Below are 22,101 nucleotides of genomic sequence, written 5' to 3'. Positions count from 1 at the left end.
GTAAAAGAGTGCTGAAGTTAAAGCTAGGAGGTTATAAGGGGGAAGAGAGATGGCTGAGAGAGAGGTGAGTTGCAGCACAGAAAGGCCACATTAAGGGAGCTGCCTCTGAGGAGTCTTTCTTTTGTTCAGTGTTTGTCTCTACCTCAGTTTCTTTCTACCACAGCCACACAAAGCTGTTGAACACACAGTCTGTTTCTCCTCTCTTTGACATGATGGTTTCTTGGACAGTATCAGCTTCAGCCTTGAAACTGTCAGCCGCCTCCTCTAGGTTCAGTTGTCCATTGTACTTGCCATTGGCTTTTACTTTCTTTTTTTTTTTTTTTTTTGCTCTTGCTCTTCTGTTTTGCTCTTGCTGTTCATTGCAGGTAGGTCTGTTAGGCAAGAGTTAGTTCCCAGATGTTTCATGACCTGTCACCCAGACCTCTGGCAGGTTCTTCCCTGCTGGTCGCTTCTGTAGTTGTTCAAGTTTCTGAATATTTATAGAGCAAGGTTCTCTGCTGTTCTGTGGAATATGGGTTTCTCTGAAAAATTGTCCCTCAGGCTTCTACTTCTGAGAAGTAGAGGATCTTCTTTTGTGTGATCTCTGCTGTAGCCACCAGTCCAGTTCTGTCAACTACAGAAGGACGAGTAAGTGCAACAGAAGATTACTCCTTTGAAGTGCCAGCCCTCCCAATGAAACCATCAATGGGGAACAAGGAGGTAGAAATGAAGTAAGACAGTTCTTTTACTAGTGTTTTCTCTTCTAAGCAGCTCAGTCTTTTTAGTGCCTGAGGCCCCAGTAACTTTAGTCAGCTGCATGCCCTGAAGGAACACCGCTCTGCATAGAATGCTTCAGCTCAGCAGAGAGTAACTTTTACTTTTCATGTATGTAAGTCAAATGTGATTGGTGGTGTACATTTTAATGAGACACCATTGGGGTTTAATCTGTGCACAGAGCAGCTGGACTTTTCAGCTGAGTTAAAACAAGAATAAAGGATGGGAATATATTAATGCACAAGTGAAAGTAAGCAACTTTGTTTCCATTAAAAATGAAGTACTGCTGTACTGCCTAAAATAGTTGCTTTTTTTCCCCCCTCTGCATTATTCCCATTTTCTGCTCCTCCCTTTACTCCCTGCTTGCATGCAATTGCAGTGCTCCCTATGGGTCTAAGAGAGCGAGAGTGCTTATCTGGAAGACTGCCAACTTTGTTAGTATAGCTGGCTAATGGAGACCTATATATAGTGGGTTGCTACTCTGCTTTCTTCTGAAGTTAACTTAGGTTAGTGTTTCCAGGCAGAACTGTTTCTCAGAGTGCTCTGCCTATTGTACCTATGTAGAGATGGAAGAAAAAAATGGTTTATTATAGTTTTTGAAGCACAGAAATATTTATTACAGGAGCAGTTTCCTCTTAAATGTATAAAACATAAATCTTTTAAAAGTGCTAAAGTTATCCATATGCTAGCAGGTTCTAAGCTTATGTTTTAAATCTATATATTTTCTCTAACAAGAAATCCACCTTTGGGAGTCAAACAGATCACAAAATCTTAACACTTGAAATAAACCTTTTCTACCTTAGGTTTTTTTCTGCATTTAGCAAAAGAAAGGCAAGCGATTTCCTTGTAAGGACTTAAGAGTTTTCCATTTACACAAACACAGGGGGGAAAAAAATGTTGTTTTCTCCATGCCCATTTTTCAGTGGGATTTTGTTCCCAATGCTTACAATGACTGTGTGGAACAAAGAATTGCTACTCCTTTTTCCTCAAGAAATATTTGGGCATGTATGTAACTTCCCCCCACCCCTGCTTGTGACAACAGTTAAGGAACCAGAATCATTCATCTTTAAGAAAACTTTTTTCTTCTTCCTAGAGTTTTCTGGCTTTTTCTTTTCCCCTTGTGTCACATGCAGGTGGCATTGTGAGTCACTGGTCAGCTCTGGGTCTGTATGTTCTGTGGATTTAATTCTGTTATAGTGTCTGAAGTTGCCTTTCAATATTTAGGCACTAGGTCTTAGATCCTCTAGCATATTTTTAGTATGAACCAAACTTCAAACATATTTATGGATAAAACTGAAGATACAGTAAGATCCAGCGTCTGGTCTTGAGAGAGCGCAGTCGTGGAGAGCTTGCTATAAAGCTGTTGTGGAGAACGGAGGGTGTTGTGGGTCAAGGCCTGAGGTAAAGGGTCTTTAGTTTTCAAGATGCTGCTGTGGGATTTGGGAGGAAGAAGTTATGTTGCATAATTTCAGTGACAGCTATGGGGCAAGTAAACTGCTTATCTATACTGAAGTCTCCCCTCTTGAAAAATGTGGAAGTTTTTCTCTGTCTCAAAGAGATGATACAAGGGTGTATACTTTGAAGGCTGTGAGATGTAGTGACACTGCAGTACTTGGGACCATATGAAATATCCAAGATGAGAAACAAATAGTTAGAATTATTTGAATCGAAAAACCAGTAAGCAGTACAGGTGTACATAAGCTGTGGTAATGTAGCTGTGGCTTTTGTGTTGGAGGGATTAGTCTTGCCATCCAATACTTACTTCCATATAAACATGGGAACAAATAGTACCCTTGCATTGAGAAGTGTTGCAAAATTGGTTGATTGCAAAAGAATGTGTTATCTTAATTTTAAACAAAATTGAGAAATGTTCTTTGTAGTATGTGGTGTTTACTTTACAGAGCTAGAATTGCACTTTGTTGGTGTTGGAGTGGTTAATAACTCGGTGCATAACATGGGGGCTAAGTTATGAGCAGTTTCATGTTTCAAGGTTGCTGTGTGCACTTTCTGAATTAAATTAATTTTTCACTTAAGCAACTCAAAATCTGTCTAATATCAGTGAGAGGATTGTATCAGCATTTGATTATTGTTAATAGTATCAAAGATAAATGTTATTTTTAGGGTCAGTAAACTTTCCACAAATGTAGGTTTGGAAGGCCATATCCAGACTGTCTGGGGATATTTTATGAGATATGACAAAACAGTCTAAGCCTTCAGTGTGTTAAACTGAATGAATACATTTCAGACCACTGCAGAGGGAGAATTCCTTTGCTTTTGTTCATATACTGAATTAAGCTAGTGAACAATTTAAAAGCTTAGATCAGCCTGGGCACAAAGACAAGAGAGAGATTTTGACACAGCAGTCCCATTTAGACCATCATCTCCTGGGTGATGATGTATGTGGTGTCATTCATGGTGATTTGAAATCTACAATAAAACACTGTCTATTGCAATAACTGCCAAACTTATTTTAAGGTAACAAATTACTTTGGATAGTTTTACTGTGATTTATTTAACCTAACTTGTTCTGAAGAAATATGAAATAGTGCAGGGGAAAAAGATTACATGTCTAAGTTTCTTTCAGATATTAGAAATTTATTGCTGTTTTTACCCCTATCAATTCCTCGTCTTTTGAAAACTTGAATACTTACTGAGCCTGTGCCATTGTACATAGCTTGGGAAACATAATTCTTCCTAGCAAGAATTGTTTTCACAGTCTGAAGGAAAGCTAAAAGCATCCTGAGGACGGAAAAAGACATTGCACAAAGTAAAATTTTGACATTTCAGTAAAAAGGTTTCAGTCAAGCCAAAATAAGGGAACACTTAGCTCGAAACCATATGGTCTAGGGCAAGAGATTCTGTGCTAGACTTCCATACCCCCAAAAAGGTCTGTGTCACCTTCCAGGGAAAAATATCTTTATTCTGACTTAACGAAGCGGCTAAATTGCAGCTACATTTGCATGTAAGGTAGGCCGATGAACTGTAAAATGAAGACAAGATACCAATTATTGTTTCACGTCCTTAGAAGGTGGTATGCTCAACTTCAGTGCATATGAAAGGCCATGTGTTAGTAAAGTCTTTGCAAATTCCTTAATTTTAAAATTATGCAAGAAGTCATTGTGTATAGAGACTGTGAAGAATCTGTGAGACTTTGATGTTTCAAGACCCTGCCACTGAAGGTTTGTGACATGCTTAATTACATTCTCTCCCAAGATGACATACTTGTTGCTATGTGTGCTTCCAGTGCTTTCTTTGTCTGGTATGTCCCAAGCTTCTAGATGAATCTATGCAGTGACTATTTTCACTGTTTAATCTTTTAACTATTTAGAACATCAGGTGGATTGATCTACAAAACTTGAAGTTTAGTATTTTTTGATTGGTGGTTTACTATTTAATTGTGTCTTGGAATAGATACATTTTGGGGGGAATATTAAAATATCATGCCAGAATCGGGCTGAAGAAACATAACTGCTCATTATGACTCTATATATTTGTATAATTTCTTATTGCAGATCCATAATAACTCTTAGCTGAATAGGGTGCTTCTTCCAGGGGTCTCCTCCAATGCTTGCAGTGCAGCCGGGGGTCTGTGCTTTATGTGTGTTGCCCTTCCCATTGTTTGGAAAGTTGATGGCAGCCTGAAAACTGCTCCAAGTATGAGTCAGTTTGCCAAGTACTTCGAACTGCAGCTTGTGTTTTGTGGCCATGCTGAAAGCATTTAGCTGTGAACTAGCAAGCTGATGGCTCTATGTGCTGCTAGGAATATAGCCTTCAGATGGCTCAGCTGTACTTGTGCTGTAACAGCATCTTGCTGATGTTAGAAAGCCACCTGCAAAACATTTGAGAAAAGTTTGCTTGAGTTAAAAATGCAGTACATGATTCTTCACACTGGTCATTCTGGTATTAGATATACCTGCCTTGTAAAAAGACAAGAATAAAATTAATGTGCGATAAAGTCTTATGTGTTTGCACATCTTTACAACTGTTACCATCTTTCTAAAAGAGACTCCCATGTCTGATGAGAAGAGAAAGAAAGGAACAGTAAGCAAAAGGACACCAATTGGTGTCTCAGCCAGTTTTGGCTTAGTCTCTGGTTGCTACTTTTAAGATCAACATTGTGAATATAGGATTAAGCTGTAGCTCTCTCTTCTCTTTCTCCAATAATGTACAGCATATGTATGGTAATATCATCCTCATCTGACAGTAAATGGTATCTATCAGACCTGTGCTAACTTGATGTCCCAGCAAAGCTGAGAAGTAAATGAAAAATCAGGAGCACATAATGAGAATTATAGTAATTACTTTTGTTATGTTCTAATAAATATAATTCTAAATCACTGATTCACTATCTATTTGCAACAATTAATGAGCTGATCTCATTTTTATTACATATTAACCTTGTTAGTGTATTTTTAAGAAAAAATATTTTGGGCCTAAAATTTTAGGGAGGGTTGTATGCCTGTGCCAAGCTTGCACAGTAGCCAGGACACCTGCATGTCCTGCAACATACATGAGGGATGCAAGTGAACATACGTTTTTAGAACTTGTAATGCCATAGGCAAATCTCCTGAAATTTATCTCTGTTGGTAAAAGCAGTGGAGATTTAGATTAAGTTCATTAATTGACTTGGCTGTTTTTCCTGTTATAAGGCCTTTTAAAGTTATTCTTTTGTTTGGGGGGTTGTTTGGTTTCTTTTTTCCTCAAAGCCACCATCCTGGAAACATTGTGGTGCACACTAGTGAGATGGGCTGAACGACAGGATGTAGAGGAAAGTGGCTGCGGTAATGGGATGGACCTAACCTGGGCAGCCTTTTCTGCAGGCTGACTCGTGTTTAGTACTGTTAGGAGTGCAGCAGGTGGTACATTCAGAACAAAAGCATCTTAGACTGAGAACCTGGCCAATATTCATGTTTGTTGGTGGGGTATCCTTTCCTGTCTTAAACAGGAAAAGTGAGAACTCTGAGGAAAGCAAAAGTTTCTGTGCTTTTTATTGGAGTAAATGGAAATAAGGAACTGAAGAAATGAGATGAAATGCATTATGTATCTCCCCTCCCCTCCTCTTTGCTTCTTTCTGGAGGACCATTTGACTCCAGCTCTGGTGTGGCAGGCAGACAATGGCATTAGCTAATTTGGCTCAGTGTAGTGCTGAACATGAATATGAATTAGAGACAAGTGCCTGAGCTCTCATACTGACTTTTGTTTAGCTGTTAATTTGTTCGAATGTTAATGTGCCACATGCACATAAGCCCAATTAGGTTTGAAAATGCTTATTTTCTTTTCATGGCTTCTAAAAATTGGAAGCTTTGTTTTATTTTATAAGCTCTTTTAATCTGGTTTATTTCACTCAAAATAATAAAGAGTATATATAAACACATCCAAGGCTTAAAATTCAGTGGGATGCTGCACTATGACCTTCTGACTCTTAAAAGAAAATGAAAAATTAATGTCTTATTTTGATATTTGCATTTAGTGGTACCATAACTAACAGTACTGGGTGTGTGTTGAACTCTTCAAAGTTTTACTTTACATAAGTGTTTTTACCTCTACAGCCAGAACAACCCCTTAGTCTGGAGTGGGGATTTTTTACTTCTTTCCACAGGCATTTTGTAAAGCTTATCTTCTGAACTCTTTCTTTCTTTCTTACATGCTATAGTATTATGCATTATCGATCAGCATTGATGATCCTGCTACTCCACAAAACTAAGGAAGATGTTCATCTAACATCACAGAGCTTATAATTAAACTTTGTATACAAATGATGCATTTGCCAAAGAAATGTTGTTAAGAAAGAGTGGAAGTTGAAATGGAAATATACGGGATTCTGTGGGCATCAACTTACTATTTTAACCTTTTATAAATACTTTGTTTGCAGAGCTTTTGCTTTTGCTTCCTGATACAGGTGCTCACATCAGTTTCTTTGCTCAGAAAGAAGTCTGTGAGTCAGCCATTTTATGCTGATTTAGATGCTGTTTTAGAGCCCAGTGAAATTCAGTGACTTGAAAATTAGCTCATATTTGAAACAGTTATCTAAATGGACCTGCTAGGCCTTTCAAAGTTCAGCCATCATTTCTGTGTAGTTTTTGGTAAAGTGTAAAAATCTATGTATGTTGCATGAAAATTTCTTGAAGTAGGAAATTGTGGGTGCCTTCTGAAGCTGGAAGTAGGAAACAATTAGAAAAAATCAGTGGTACTAGCATTCAATACTCACAGAAAACACTGACTGTAACAGCAGATTAAAAGCCAGCCTTCTGACTCTGCAGTAGATAAAGAGAAATTGTTACATTTGTTTAGAGAAAATATAATGCTAGATGATCATTAGTTTCTTGGGTAGCAGTTCAGTTCCTGCTAAACTATAAAAGTAGTGAAAAATGAAGCTTCAAGTTTATATTTTCATATCTAAGTGCTGTTATTTTATTTAGATTAATTTTATTTAGGCTCAGAAATGAGCTGATCTGGGAACTCTCCCACAGAGGTGATATACTTCCAATGACTGATGAAGAGTGAACTGAAGTAGCGATACTCTGGGAAGGCCAGAGGGTATTGTAAATGGTCCATCATGCTAAGTGTTTGTTTTTCAGTATGTTCAGTTCGCCATAATATTTTAAATGTTGAAAGACAGGGTAAGCCAGAATTTCAGCCGGCATCCAAGCCTCATACAGCTATTTGATTCATTGCTAGCATATTATTCCCCATTCAAAATTTGGGGAATTAACCAGTTTAGTGACACATAAGCAGCAAAGTTTTGGCATGAGCTGGTTTATAACCATTTACCATGTCCTATGTAGAGCATAGAATTTACATACATACTGTTCTTCCCAGTTTGAAGTCTATCAAAATGTTTAGGTAAGGCATAAAATTTTCAGAGAGCGCCTAATCTTCTTCCCTTTTACCAGGACCCATATAAGCTCCTAACTCACTTTCTGGTTTTGACAAATTTCATCAGCTTGCAGAAATGACATGAGTAAATAGTTTAGCCATGATTGAAATTCATGTATTCCTGTCATATATGGTTTTGCTCTGATCCCTAGGTAACACATCTTAGCATAATGGTGGTTTTATCTGTTTTTCCCTTTAGTTCAACTTCTGAGGATACTATATGTGCATTTTTCCATTAAAAAAGGAAGCATTTTTAATCTAAAAACTGAATCATGGATACCAGGTCATATATATTTATGCTTGAATAAATATATGCAGTGAATCTTGTTAGTGTTACTAAATGTTTACTGATTTTTATGACTAAACTATATGTAAATTATTTTTGAGCTTCTGAAATATATCTCTATTTCCAGTTAAGGCTGACTTTCTTTATATTAGCTAGTTGAAATGGTAACAGCAGCTGGTGAAGCCATAATGTTTTATCCAATGATGCCTGTGTCACATTCATGCCAGTTATTATATCTTAAGAGATTCAGTTATATGAAAGTTAATCTACAGCCAGCTTATGCTCCCTGGCTTTTAAATTCACTATCAATGAGCAGAATTCTAGGTTTGTGCATCATATAATATGCCATTCAATGGTTAAAATATCTCTAAAAAAGGATAGAAAAAAAAATCCCTCAACAGAATGAAAAATATTTCAGATACAGTTTTTGGATGATGTCCAGTTTCTACATTAAAAATGCTTTCCAACACCAGACGAAGCCTGAATCATAACGACTCATTTAATACCATGTGCTCTCTGAGAAGAAAATGAGATCAGTAGTTAAATGAAATGCCCACAGATCCTGGGCATGGTGCACAGGATCAATAAAGATGATAATGCAGAGATGTGGGAGGACACTAAACTGGTCTGTTATTTAAGATTTATTTTGTCTTCCTGAATCTTTCAGAGTGCTCTATGGAAACAAGATCACAGAGATTCCCCAGGGCCTTTTTGATGATCTTGTGTCTCTGCAGCTGCTGTGAGTATGATCCCTTCCTCTTCTTTATTTTACAGACTAGCTAGATTTACTGTTTTTTCAGCTTCTGACATTAATATAATCACCTCTTCCACTGAAAACTCACAGGGATGTGCTAGTCTGTTGTTTCTGTGTCAGGCAAGAGGGAGGCAAAGGGCTGGGGGGAAAAAAATAAAAAAGAAGGTGCCAACAGTTTTATAACACAGTGTGTATAATGGATAATAGACACAGAGGATTTAGGTGTGGGGAGGAAATGAGAGGCTCGGTGAAGTCCAAGAAAGGAAATTTGGTCACCGGCTGATGTGCGGGTGGAGATGCCATCTGATTGTTTTTACACATTTAGCATTTGTGGTTGAATACGTAGATCCTTGAGGGCTACTGTGTTGCAAGTACATGCACATGCAAGCAAAATGCAGTATGAAAGATCTTACTGTTGTGAGCCATGCTTAATTCCATATTCTTATTATGCCAAATGTGGCTTAGCTGCAAGAGAAATGACTTCACAATATATTGTGCATTTGAGTATTTTATGCTGTGTGTGATTTAACAGACAGTCAGTCATGATTGGGGGGGAAGGTAGATATTGTACACTCATCAGTATTTGTTAATGTAGCATAAAAAATTTCTGAAGCCAAATGTGAAATTGCAAATTTCACTCACTCTTATCTCCATAATCACATTGGGAACCAGTAACTCCTTCAAAGAGAAGGAAATAAGCTATTTCAGCCAGTCAGTAGAGGGACCAGAAGAGAAGTGGGTTTAATATGTATTCCTAGTGTTCTGAGTACCACCATAGATGATGCACTCAGAAAGTAAAGCTGATATATGATAAATTCAGCAGTTCTGGTTTGTACCACACACAACCCTCCACCTCCAAACAATAAATTAGATAAGATATAATATTTAAAAATGGCTTTTAGACATGTTATTTTAGGCCTTTCTGACTGTCTTGACATAACCAGAAATGGGTACAGTCTTTGCTGCAGTTCTGTGCTACATAAAAATAAGCATGGATTTGGATTAGAAATCCATGAGCACAGCCAAGGAACTAAAATATGAAATAGTTGAAATTGTTCTGTATGTTAAGTGAAGGACTACTCAGATGTGTAATTTATCCATAAGACCTTAACTTCAAACATGGACCACTGTACTCTTGCGCTTGTCCTTCTCTAGAATACTGTCTTTGAGCTGCGATGGTGGGAAGCTGTTCATCTCCTGCACACAGCCAATTATTTTGTCGTCACCTTTGCACATATTTGTTCTGGCAGCTCCCTTCCTCTCTCCTGTCTTATAACTCACAAGATTGGTAGTACTTTGGTGTCTTCACAGCCAACCTATGCAGTACGAGAACTGTGTATTTAGGGGGAAGGCAGTTTGCCATATGTGAGAAAAATAAGCATGAAAGTACTTTGAAGCTGGGACTCAGTACACAGTGATGTGACTGGCATGTTAGTCGTCAGGCTCAGGTTGTGTTCAGTACAATGAAGATGCTGCAAGCAAAAGGAGAGCTAAAACTTAACTTGTCACTTTGACCTCTGAGAAAGAAACTATATGAAAGAAATCTGAGCCTTATCATAATCCGTCCCCCCAAAAAAATGTATGGGTACACATTCAAAGTGATACACAGTTGTTCCGTCTAACCAGGACACTTTACAGAAAGGATCTTTTCCAGTAGAAAAAAAAAAAAAAATCACTCAACACATGGCTCACTGTGTCCTGTAAAAATGTGGGTCTAGAACATGTTGCATAAAGCTTTAAGCAGGTTTCAACACCTTTATACTATAGTCCTTGTGTGCATGTACTGCAGGCTTTCAATAAATGGCATATTTAAGGTGAGATGCAGTTGTTTTCCAGTCTGAATTAGGTCAAGTGATGCCTTTTTGTTAAAGGGGAAAAATCTATATGCCAAAGAACCATTAAAAGGTATTGTACTCAACAATTTAAACATTCTCAAGCTGAGAAGATGCAAGGAGGTTATCCCCTGTTATGGGATTCGCAGAGTACTGTTTGAATGTAAAGTAGCTTTATCAAGGAGAGTGTTGAATGATCATGTTTTAAATGCAAACAAATGTCTGCACACTTTTCTGATTGTGGCTTTGAAACAGCTATTACGGGATTGCTTGTAGTATTTTAATGGATACCAAAAAAATAAATGGTATTCGTTGGTTTTAGACCTGCTGTTGAACGTTTGGAAGAGTGCCCTATGATTAGATCTAATTTAGTGTTCAGTGGGCACTAGATTGGATTTCTTCTTATTAGTCTGGAGACACACTGATAAGAACGCTCTGATTAAGGTATCCTGGTAGCCAGTATAATTTCCTAAGCTTGAGCTGGAGCATTTTTGAGAATGTACTGGCATTATGGTAAAGCAGGACATGGTCAGAAAAAGGGAGTCATTGTGGGTCCTGTATAAAATTGCTGAGATTGTATTTAGAAGGAAAAAAATATTACTGTTTAATTGCAGAGTAGATAATATTATTTACTGGTTTGGATAAGACTCATCAGAGTTTCTCAGAAATGTCATTATCCTTCTCTCTAAATATGCTGTCATAGTATAGGCCCAGATTATTCTGCTTTTATTCTGGCAGAATTGTTTTGTGGAAGTGCTTTATATCTGCAGACAGTACCACTGCTGTCAGAAGCACTGTAGAGTAAGCTCAGCCCAGGCATTGACAGCATCTTCAACTGCCCCATTTGACTTTGGTCTATGGGAAGTGAAGAAATCGGAACAAATTTTAGACCACCTGGCTAGCACTAGAATTCTGTATTTCTGTCATATAAAACAGAGATATGTAAGCCAATATTACGTTGTATCTGGCAAGAAAATAATCAGGCAGGCTTAGATAACAAGGGGGGTTTTGTTGGAGTGTGTGTTTGTTTTTTTTAACCTCTATGGCTTTAATTTAAAATGTTGCATCTGAAGACTTTGTTTCAATTAGCTATCGTAAGTAGTTAACATTCTCCATATAAATAATCACAATTGAATTTCTAAATTGCTGATTTCACAAATCTTATATCTTCCTAAATATGCAACTGTAACCAACACAGCAGCAAACAATATTATAGAAGCCCAACTACACATCTGTTCTGTGGAGAAGAAGCTTTTGTTGGACCATGTTATTTTCTTTATCCTATTTGAAGTTGCCAGGAGAGAGGATGCTAGAAAGCTACTGTACGCTATCCTCATACATTCTTCTTTTAAGGAGGCTGGATCAAGTGTCTTCTGAGAATTTTAGGTCAGTTTGGATTTTTAGAGCTGCATCGTTTACAGTTTTCCAGAAAGGGATAACTGAAGTCTGATATTTTTATTTTTTTTTTACCAGTTAACTGAAACTTTTACTTCATTGGGGCAACAGTCCATCCAAGCTGTAAACCAGTGTTTCATTATCACTGTTTGTGTAACTTGCATTTGAATATCGAAAGAATAGAAGGAGTTTCAATTTAAGGTGGAAGTTTTCAAGTAACCATTAGCTGTGGCAAGTTTGAACTCAGGTCCAGGAGCCCTTCGACTAACCCTGGTCCATCTAGACATTGGAATATATTTAAATGTCCTTCTCACCTGTCTTTCAGTTTTCCTGGAATGTGGACAAGCTCGCTCAGGAACACTTGACTTTGCCAAACTGTCTGCCAGTCACTGCACAGGGGGCAAAACATAAGTGTGAAGCTCCCTCTTTTTTAGCAGCCTTGTGGCAGGTGAACCGAATGGTTGCTCTGCTTGCTCCCGAATGGGCAAATGTGCAGAGACAGTCTGCAGTGAAACAGTGAGTCAGGTGGCTCAAGACGTGAGCTGTGGATAAGGGGCACCAAGTTTGTTAACTAGTATTTTTGATGTCTAAGTAATACACTATCCTCTCTGTGACCGTGTTAAAACAAACGGGGGGGGGGGGGGGGGGGGGGTTGTTACAGTTATACACTGTGTGCTTCACAGTGCTCTACTTCCTGGAACAAGAAGGTATCATAAAATCTCTACTATTTAGAGAGATTGTACAGCAAAATAATATAAGGCGATGAAATCTCATTTCTTAAGTGCCTGGCAAGTATCAGTTTTCAATAAATCCTTTTCCTTGAGGAAAATTACTTTGGAAAGTTACTGATCATACAAGTGCTCAGGCATGTTGATCCTAAATCTTATGACTGAGATCCCCATGGCCTGCTGGGCAAGAAAGTACCCCTATGGTAGACTCTGTTTGGATGTTCCGAGTAGATACACTCCTGGGGTGCATATATATTGAAATCAGAGGTTTGTTGTATTCCACTCTCGTAAAATGAAGCCAAAAGCTTACAGCTTTGTCGTCCTCCTCCTAATGTCTGATCATTAGGGAAAACTCAGCATTGAAGTTGGAAAAGACCAATAATCATATTGGTGCCTGGAGTTTGACATATGGACAGATAAAGTAACCTCAAAAGTGGTGAAAAATTATACTTCCAGATCCAATCATCTAACCCACATTAAAATTAGAACTAGATCTAGTATTTACAAATTCAACTGACCTTTATTTAAAATAGACCTGTATGAGGTGACAAATCGTGTGTTTACTTTCAGAAACTGCTATTATCAGTCTTCCCAAAATGCAACCAGTCAAATTTTCCTTTGAGAGATTTTCCTTTTTAACTGCTTTGTATGCTGTTTCTCCTTGGATGAATAGTGAGATACTCCCATAGTTCTTCGGTGAGGTTGTTGGAAAATATCTCCGTGGCAAATTTGCCAAGTTTGAAGTGCTTGTGTTGACTGGTAATTGAAAATTGACTCCAGGTGCTTAAGACCTTAAAATAGGATCTACCAATTATTTATTATATACTTTTTGAGCTTGTTAGAAGCTCAAAGAAAATCCAGTGAAGCACAAACCCATACAAAGTATTAAAAAGAAATACAAAATTATTACAAAGAATGTACATCAGCTCAAATATTTTTGTATTGTATATATTACATAGTTATATGCATAAGTATCATTAAACAGTGATGCAAACATTGTATCAGTGTCAGAATAAAGAAATTGCAGTTTTCCATTTCCAAGTCATTTATAGCACAGTAGTCTCTCCTCCCCCCTGCCCCAGCAATCTTCTGAGCTTTGAGTGATGTATAGAAAATCTTCTTGTTTCATGGAGTTCTTGATTTTTCTCATGGAGAAGAGACAACAGATACTAAAAAAAGAGACCTTCTGACTAAATGTGAAGGGAAACATTTTCACAATGACAAGTCAAGCAGTGAAGCAGGCTGTCCAGAAAGTTGTGCGTTCTCTCTCCTTGAAGATTTTAAAGACCGGACTGAACAGAACTCTAAGCAACCTGATCTGACCTTATAGCTCACCCTGTTTTGAGCAGTCTAACAGGACAAGAAACCGCTCAAGCTTCCTGCCATTCTGAATTATCCTGTGATCTGATTAAGTAACTATTTTTCAGATAAAGCAAATATCTGCATTAAATATCTATAAATTGGTCATGCTTTGAGTAGGGTTTAGACCAGATGACTTCTGGAGGTCCTTTGCAACCTATGTCATTTCTGGGCTCTGTGATTCTGAATTCTTAGCAAAATAACATATGAATTTTTCCCTTGGGTTACTCAAAATATTTCTGGCTACAGCAGACGTACTACACAACCCTCATCCTTCTAGTCCGGGACACAATACACTCTGCACAGACCTGTTTAATAGCCTTATAATTGTTTTCAAGCCATTTGCCTCAAGCTTTTTTTCCTTCAGATTTCTCCATTTAGGCTGCTATTGTGATAATACTACTAAACTCAATAACTGCTGTTAAAGTGAGGAATCAGCATCTGCCAGACACAGAAACACAATTACAGTCAAGCACTAATGAAAGACTGCAACAGCATCTGCCTTTTCTGTGTCACTTCTGTAGCTTGTCTGCCTGCAACTTGCCACAACAACTGCCAGTTCATACGTCAGCGTGTAATTTATTAGCTCGTCTGACGCCAGTGCTCCAAGCTGAACTTACCTGATAGAAACCCTCCTAGTTGTTGTTACACGAGGAGCTAACTTCCTGGTAGCACAGGAAGTTGAGAAACTGTGTTTATTCTCTTGTGCATCTGACTTATCACGCAGTTATCTAAAATTAGCTGTAACCTTATCTGCAGCCATTAAGTTAGACAATATTGAATTTTGAATAACAGATGCCCAGATGCTATGACAACATGTACTTATAATTCTACAGGTAGTAACACTAGTACCACAGGATTGTTTTGTGGAGGGTGTTCAACTGGAGTTGCAGTCTTTTGGATCAGAAATGAAAGGAGGCCTTTAACACCTCCAAAACAGGACCGTCAGACTGTGCTCTGTGCTTCCTTCTTGACTCATTATCAGCTCGTGAATTTTCCATTTTAATTTACATTGAATAAATTTGTCATCACCATCATCCATTTTTTTGAACATGGGGAAACATTAGAAGCTGGTTCAAGCAAGCATGATGATGATTTCATGCTGGTTATTATCAATTGAAGCACTGACAGACTCCTCAGTGGTCAGTCATCACATTAGAAAATGTAAATTTTAGTAGATGTCTAAATATCTTGACACAGTGAGAGGCAATCAGATTGCTTCCCTACACTCCAGGCCATTTTAAAGCATTCCTGGAACCTAATATAATTATTTTGCCAATAAGTAAGCAGGGGCATATGCAATTCTGTCGTTAGATGTTCCTTGTCTTTGACTGCTGGGATGATGGAGTACTTGACTGGATACTTCCATACTGGCACTTCAGCTGTTCTCATGTGATAAGTTGTGTTAAATCAAAGATGATGCTTGATTCCCTATACGTTTCAAGAGAAAATGCTACAAAAAGCATGCCAAAAAGTGTTTTGACTTTTTCTTAACAGGTATTATCTATCCTAAGGAATGCTTTCTGCCAAGAGTCTTTTCTTTGCTTCCCTATAGTGCCTTTGAATGTGGGTGAAGCCTTTGAGTATTGATATTCTATAAGAGTCATGTATATTGAGTTTGTATTCTGCTGTTACTTATACAAAACTGTTACCCAGTTCTCCTCTTCCATGTAAGTCTCCTATGCATTTTATATCTTTCTTTTTCTGATGAGTTCTCGTTTTTCCCCAGTGGAGTCTGGCATGTGGGATGTGCCAGCCAGTTCACGGGATGCCAGACGTTTTTATTCTCATCATGTTGTCGTCACTGTCAAAACACAAAGCTAGTGAAAAAGAAAGAGAAGTTTTCCAGTGGCTCTGTGCAGCTTTTCTCCCTGACACTTTCCTTTTGGCTCATTAATGTACCTAGAATGATTTCTGGACCATCCTGTCACAACAGAAATCAACCTGCAGTCTCCAGCCTCTCTTAAGGTTGTGAGGCTGCTGTTTCGTTCTCTGAGTTGTGTAGTTATTTGCTGATAGTTTGGTGACTTGACCTCACTGAGCTGAAAATACAAACATTTCTAAGGGTAAAAGCCATATAAACATCCCCATTTGCCCTTAAAAACCAATTTTTTCAATCATTTTGGTTTTGGAGTTCAAAATGTTATTTAAATGTTAATCACTTGAAATTATGTTCGGGCATATAATTCAATTATGGGACCATCTTAATTATGCAGACGGTGCTTAAGAGCATCTGATACAATTACAGTGCCAATTCAGTACACACTCATTCAAAGGGCTTAGCTCAAACACATTATTATTTCAATGTGTGTGGACACATTCACTTTTTCAGGAAATGGGTTCATGGAATTGTAATACTGCTCTGCTCATTACTCTCGATGGCGTGTAAACCACAAGGTCTTTAACCATTCTCCTGTATTCTGTGGTGGTCCTGGACTTGCAAGAGATTTCTTCATGTTTATAACATATCCAGAGGGATGAAAATGGAGACTTGAGTTAATAATCCATCATTCCTCTGGGTAGCAGGAGGTTTTATTTCTACTTGAATTTTTAACCTCTTTTTGAATGCTGCACTACATCTGGAGGTCATGTGTAAATCTCATCCAATCAAGCTGATAACAAAATAGGAAAAATAGCGGAATTTACCTTCACCATAAATTGGAGGAGAATAAATACCATGTAATTCTTGCTAAAATAGGACTCAGCTTTTAATATTGTCTCTTCCTTTGGTGTGGGTCTAATAAAAGGAACCCTTAGTATGTTTTACAGCCTGGTTCAGTGTTTAAGGAAGATCAGTGTTTCTTCTTCCTAGTTTTTAAAAAGAACCCTCTTGTAACCACTTTTAACTCTATGTGAGGCCAGCCTTGTATACCTAATTAATAATTAGATGTCATTAGGCTGACTGTGATAGTGAGAAAAGATTAAGCAAAAAATTAGAATTTATATTGGAGAATATCCATAGAGTGGATATTTTAAAATAACTGAGAGTTTTGAAAGGAATATAGACCTTAATGCTTCTGGCAGAAATCATCCTCTAACTCACAGGAAGTAGGAGGAAAAAATTTTAGGGATGATTTATTCTACTTTCTCAAATTTTTTCACTCCTCCCCCCTTCCCCTCTTCTCACGGATTCTGATCAGAAATAGGACATTAGTCTATCTCATGGTCCCCTGAGTATGGCTACACCTATGTTAGTATTGAGCACACTATTTGTCCTCTTTAGATGTAGGTACTGCACATATATGCATAGATGATGTACAGAATAGGTGTTGTCACCTCAGAAAAGCTGTGTAGAACCTGAATTCCCACTTCTAAACAGTCTGCACAAGCACTTTCTTTTGCCAAATTACTTTCTCTAATATGTAAGGGAGAGAGTGTGCCTCTGTATTTGTGACTATGTATAGGATCATTTTCTCTCATTTTTGGTATTTGGCTCTCACAGAAATGTCACAGATTATATCACCATGAATCTAGCCATTGAAAATTCATGCCAGGAAGACTTGTCACATTCTAAGTTCGAATTTCCAGCATTGGGTTTATTCATGTTTTGTTGAAACTAATCAGAGAATGAATTTGAATCCTGTGTTCATGGCAGTTCTAGCTCAGCTTTGCTCTGAGGGTTTGTTAAGTGGGATCAATGATGGTTAAACTTCAAGCCCACTCTTTGCACAGGAGTGAACAGCATCTGTGCAACACAGCTCTGTTGTGTGTGCTCTTCTAAGCATCACAAAAAGACATGCTGGTTGTCTGCATATACAAATACAACTGTAGTTGAGTTGTAATTCTCTTACTATGGAGATTGTTTTGCTTTATACTTTGTTACAAGTACTGCTTGCAACATAAAGTACTACTATAAGGTTAGAAAAAAATTAGCACCTAGCCAAATAAATCAAAGTACATAATTGCTTTCTGTTTTCTTCCTGTGTAACTCTAGGTACCAAGTCTCTGTCATGGAACAACCAGTATAAGCTCATGTGCGTTACCTAAAAATAATGTGGGACCAGTGCACAAGGACAGGGAGTAGAAACCCAAGGATTTTTAATGCCTAAGTGCATGTCTGGGGATTTTGTTCAAAAGTCAGTGGCTAATTCTGCCTTCTGATAACTTGTTAACCTGTTCTTTATGGAAAATATAATGTACAAGCTTGAAAAGAAATGCATAATTCATGAGAATTGAGAAAGAATGAAGATTGCTTTGGTTTGGACATACAAATGGCTGTAAGAAGCAAGTAGAAAGGGATAACATTGATGTTTACTGTTGAGACAAAAATCTCCTAAGTCAAATTCATGGGAGGAACTGTTCCTGTTAGCCTAATATGAAAATTACCCTGTTACTTCTAGTGGAGTCAACAGGAGTGTGGAATAGGTGTCACATAAAGAAATACAGATTCCAGAGGGGTCATAGTATTGCTGCTTATGATTTCATAAAATTATTTTAGCTATTAGTTAATTTAAAAATGTGACCTCATTTATCCATCATTGCCTTCCATAGGACTTCCTCTTATCTAATGTCAAACTTTGTTTTCCAAAACATATAAAGAAAAAAGGTAAAATGATAGTTTACTTTTCTATAGGCTAGAAAGGTGAGTTCTGCTCTGACACACTCCCAATCCAAAGCACTGCATTCCTGTTCTTCTTGAGAAAAGGGCTCTACTCAAGTATGCATCCATCTTTTATGTATCACAATTACTGTAGCCATTTACTGCAGTAATGAGGCTCTGCCAAAATGGCAGTAGGAGCAGAGAGCTGTGATTAGTGCCCAATGTTCCAAAGGCTTCAGGAATGCAAATGCAGGGTGCTATGCAGGGGAAGCACCTTCTGAAGTTATTTTTTGGAGCAAAAGAAGAGCATCATGTGCAGTTACTATGCATGCATTTCTTCCCTGATAGGTTGCCCTGATGTCTATAGTAGTGTATGTGCAGCTTTTTGAAAATGGAAGCTCCCTGTGCTGTTAGAGTTGTGTTTAAGATGGTACATTTGCTTGCTATGAGGGTGTCTTTTCTTTTTACCTATAAACACATTTGTTTTCTGATTTAGTATTAGTGTGGTGCCTCTCGGAGAGCCACAATATTGCAGTATTAAGCCCTTCAAATTCATTGACAAGTAGCAAGAATTTTGTGACTAAGAGAACTGAGTTAACAGCATGTATTTTTTGCAATGTACCCTTTTTCTTAGGCAGATAGTAGTCAAAAGATATGGATTTTGGCATTTGTAAGAATAGGTCATTTCCTGCCTGTTTTCCTTCTAAGTGTTAAATACCACATATGTAGATGACAATGACAGTTTTAAGTGTTCTCTGGTTTGATTGTCTCAGAGGGATATCCAGCTTGTTGTTGGGATTGTATATACTTGTTATACATGACAGAACTCTGGCTGGGTAATCTAAGAGAATTTGCAGAAGTACTGTCCAAGATTTTCTGGCTGAACTGATTAGCCAACTGGTTGCTGTGTTGATGTGCAAAATGTATTTAAAAAAAAAAAAAAAAAAAAGGATGTAAATTGTCTTTGTACTGCTTTTCCACAACTGCACAGGAGCCTGGTGTAACTGGAATGGTGTGGGTTGGTAGAGTTGTAGGACAGTGCAGGCTGGAAGGGACCTCTGGTGATCAGTAGCCGTGAGACTGGAGAATCCTAGTTCAAAGCAGAGTCCCCTTGTTAGGTCAGAGCAGGATGCTCATGGCTTTGTTCGATATCATCTTCAAAACCTCCAATGATGGAGACTGCACAACTCCTCTGAGCAACCTGGTCCACTGCTTGACTATCCTTAGGTATGCAGTGAGCTTGCCTTTCCACATGTTTTTGTCCAGACCCTACACTTCTTTCTTCTTATCTCTGAGGAGAATCATGTTTTCTTTCTTTCCTTGATCAAATTAACCCTGCACAGCTTATCAAAAGATGTCAAACTTCCAGGTATTTCAGTTAGACTTAAGACAGCTGCTGGCAGAGAAAATTGGAAAAAAAAAAAAAAAAAAAAACCCGAACATGCTTCTCGTTGTGGACTTTGTGTGAGTGTGTGCATGGAATAGCAAGGTGGGGTAATATTTGCTATTTCTATGTATATTAAGGTAGGCTTCTTTAAACATTTGTGTAGAATTCTGAAAAAATGGGAGGGCTGGGCATAAAAATAGTCTCTCTTAACTATTTTAAGATAGTTGGCACTGTTATATGTTTGTATATTCCACAGCTATAAGAGTACTAGTGTTGACTGTGGTTTTTTCACCTTTTTAATGTAACAGGCAAATGGAGACCTTTAAACGTGAGTTGGCTTTGCTGACTGGGTTAATATTTTTTTTTAGTTTTAACCCCAAAGTTCAGTCTATCTTTATTTGATTATTACAAGATTAATGAATTATAAACCTTTCCTCTGTTTTCAGGCTTCTCAATGCCAATAAGATCAACTGTCTGAGAGTAAACACGTTCCAAGGTCTGCATAATCTCAAACTGCTATCTCTTTATGACAACAAACTGCAGACCATCAGCAAGGGGCTCTTTGCACCTCTCCGATCGATCCAGACCCTGTGAGTATGCAGGCATATCATAAATGACAGCTCTCTCTTTTTCCTCCAGAGATGTTGCCTGTCTTTGCAAAGGCTTTGCATCTGACGTTAAGACAATTTGGAAGAGACCTCAAGGTGGTAGCCCCTCCTTTTCTGACAGAAATAAAAGGAGGAAAAAAAAAAGAAATATTGTGTAAATTCAGCACAGCCAGGTATTGATACAGCCTGCCCACAGTGACATAAATGTCATGTGTATTAAGCTCCCAGAACAATTAATTAATACTGTTTCTTGGGAAGATTATATGTAAATTTAACTCTTAAGAATACATGAATACAGAAGAATTCTATTAAAACTATTGCCTAGCAATTTTTAATGAGCTAGTGAGTTGGTATCTCTCCTTACTGGTTCTGAGTCCTGCTGTATAGTTCATAACTTCTGAAACCATTATTTCAGCTGACATTCCACTTAAGGAGAATGATATGTTGTATTATTTGATCCATTAAGAAAACCCACTAAATATTTTTCTGAGAGTCTTTGAATTGGAGGCATTAAAAAGGAATCAGAAGCAAAGTTGGAAGCAAAAGTATGGAAATTATTCAACATTTTAGAGAAGAAGGTTTCATCCTAAAGCTGTGAATGATAAGATAATAAAGTAAATAATACTTCAGAGCTGGAGCTGGCAGCCTGATAAAATGAAAAACAAGGAAGAACCCCTCACCCAATATTGTGTATGTGTGTTTATATATATTTGTTCACGCATATATAGATTTAAGGCTCTGGGTTTATGTAGTATGTAAATACATGCATTTTCCCTATTAAAACGTGTATGCATATATACACACACTGCAATATATATGCACATTATGTATATATATATACACATATACATACTGTAGTCATGGAAATGTGTATATATATACACATGCACATATATATATTTTAATAGTAGAAATGCATTGGCCAAATTAGTTTTTAAATGTTCTAGTTCATATAAAGATGAAGTAATAAGGATGCTTTCTAGCAGCAGGGTACCTGCTACCTCCTCAGGCAACCTTAGGCCAGTAGGTATTGCTGCAGACCGTTAAGGCATTGGAATAATCATGTGTAACTGCTCTTCACAGTCCTGCCCCCCACACCTCTACCATGCTTTCTTCTGCTGCAGCATGCTATATATGTACAGATATATATATATGTGTGTGTGTAAACAAGGGTGACACAGAGGTTCATTTACAGAGGTATAGAAGGTTTGTCAAGTTAAACAATAGGCAACACCCTTACGTTATAAATATTTCTCCTTGGTTTCCATGGGGTTTTGTTGGCACTTCTGGTGGCCATTACTTAGAATGGAATTGTTGCTTCACATCAAGACAGTTTTTCATTAAATGTTTTGAATCATTCTCCCATTTTTAGTATTGCAAGTGAGTGCTATTTTCTGCCTTTTTTTTTTTTTTCTAGAGCTACAAAAACAGTCCCGTATCCTATCTCTATAATGCTTGCTTGTTCTTTGGACCTTTCACACCAGGAATGGCTCTACTGCAATAGTAATATCTAGTTTCTTCAGACACTTGCTGCTATGGATGCTTTCACTTCCCAGTCCTTGACAACCATTGCCCTGTATTAT

The 22,101-nt window shown here is 37.7% G+C and overlaps 1 protein-coding gene across 1 annotated transcript in view; it reads left to right on the top strand.

The window, feature by feature from the left end:
- The window catches only part of SLIT3 (slit guidance ligand 3), a 530,317-nt gene that overhangs the window by 364,118 nt on the left and 144,098 nt on the right, over nt 1-22,101 (top strand). The window contains exons 13-14 of the mRNA XM_040604595.1: nt 8,583-8,654; nt 20,357-20,500. Coding sequence (XP_040460529.1) covers nt 8,583-8,654; nt 20,357-20,500 — 216 coding nt within the window. The remainder of the gene's footprint in view (nt 1-8,582; nt 8,655-20,356; nt 20,501-22,101) is intronic.

The sequence above is a fragment of the Falco naumanni genome, chromosome 8, assembly GCF_017639655.2.
Source record: "Falco naumanni isolate bFalNau1 chromosome 8, bFalNau1.pat, whole genome shotgun sequence".
In the NCBI taxonomy this organism is placed as follows: domain Eukaryota; kingdom Metazoa; phylum Chordata; class Aves; order Falconiformes; family Falconidae; genus Falco; species Falco naumanni.
Note: the sequence above shows the minus strand (reverse complement) of the source record. Positions and strands in the feature narration are given on the sequence as shown.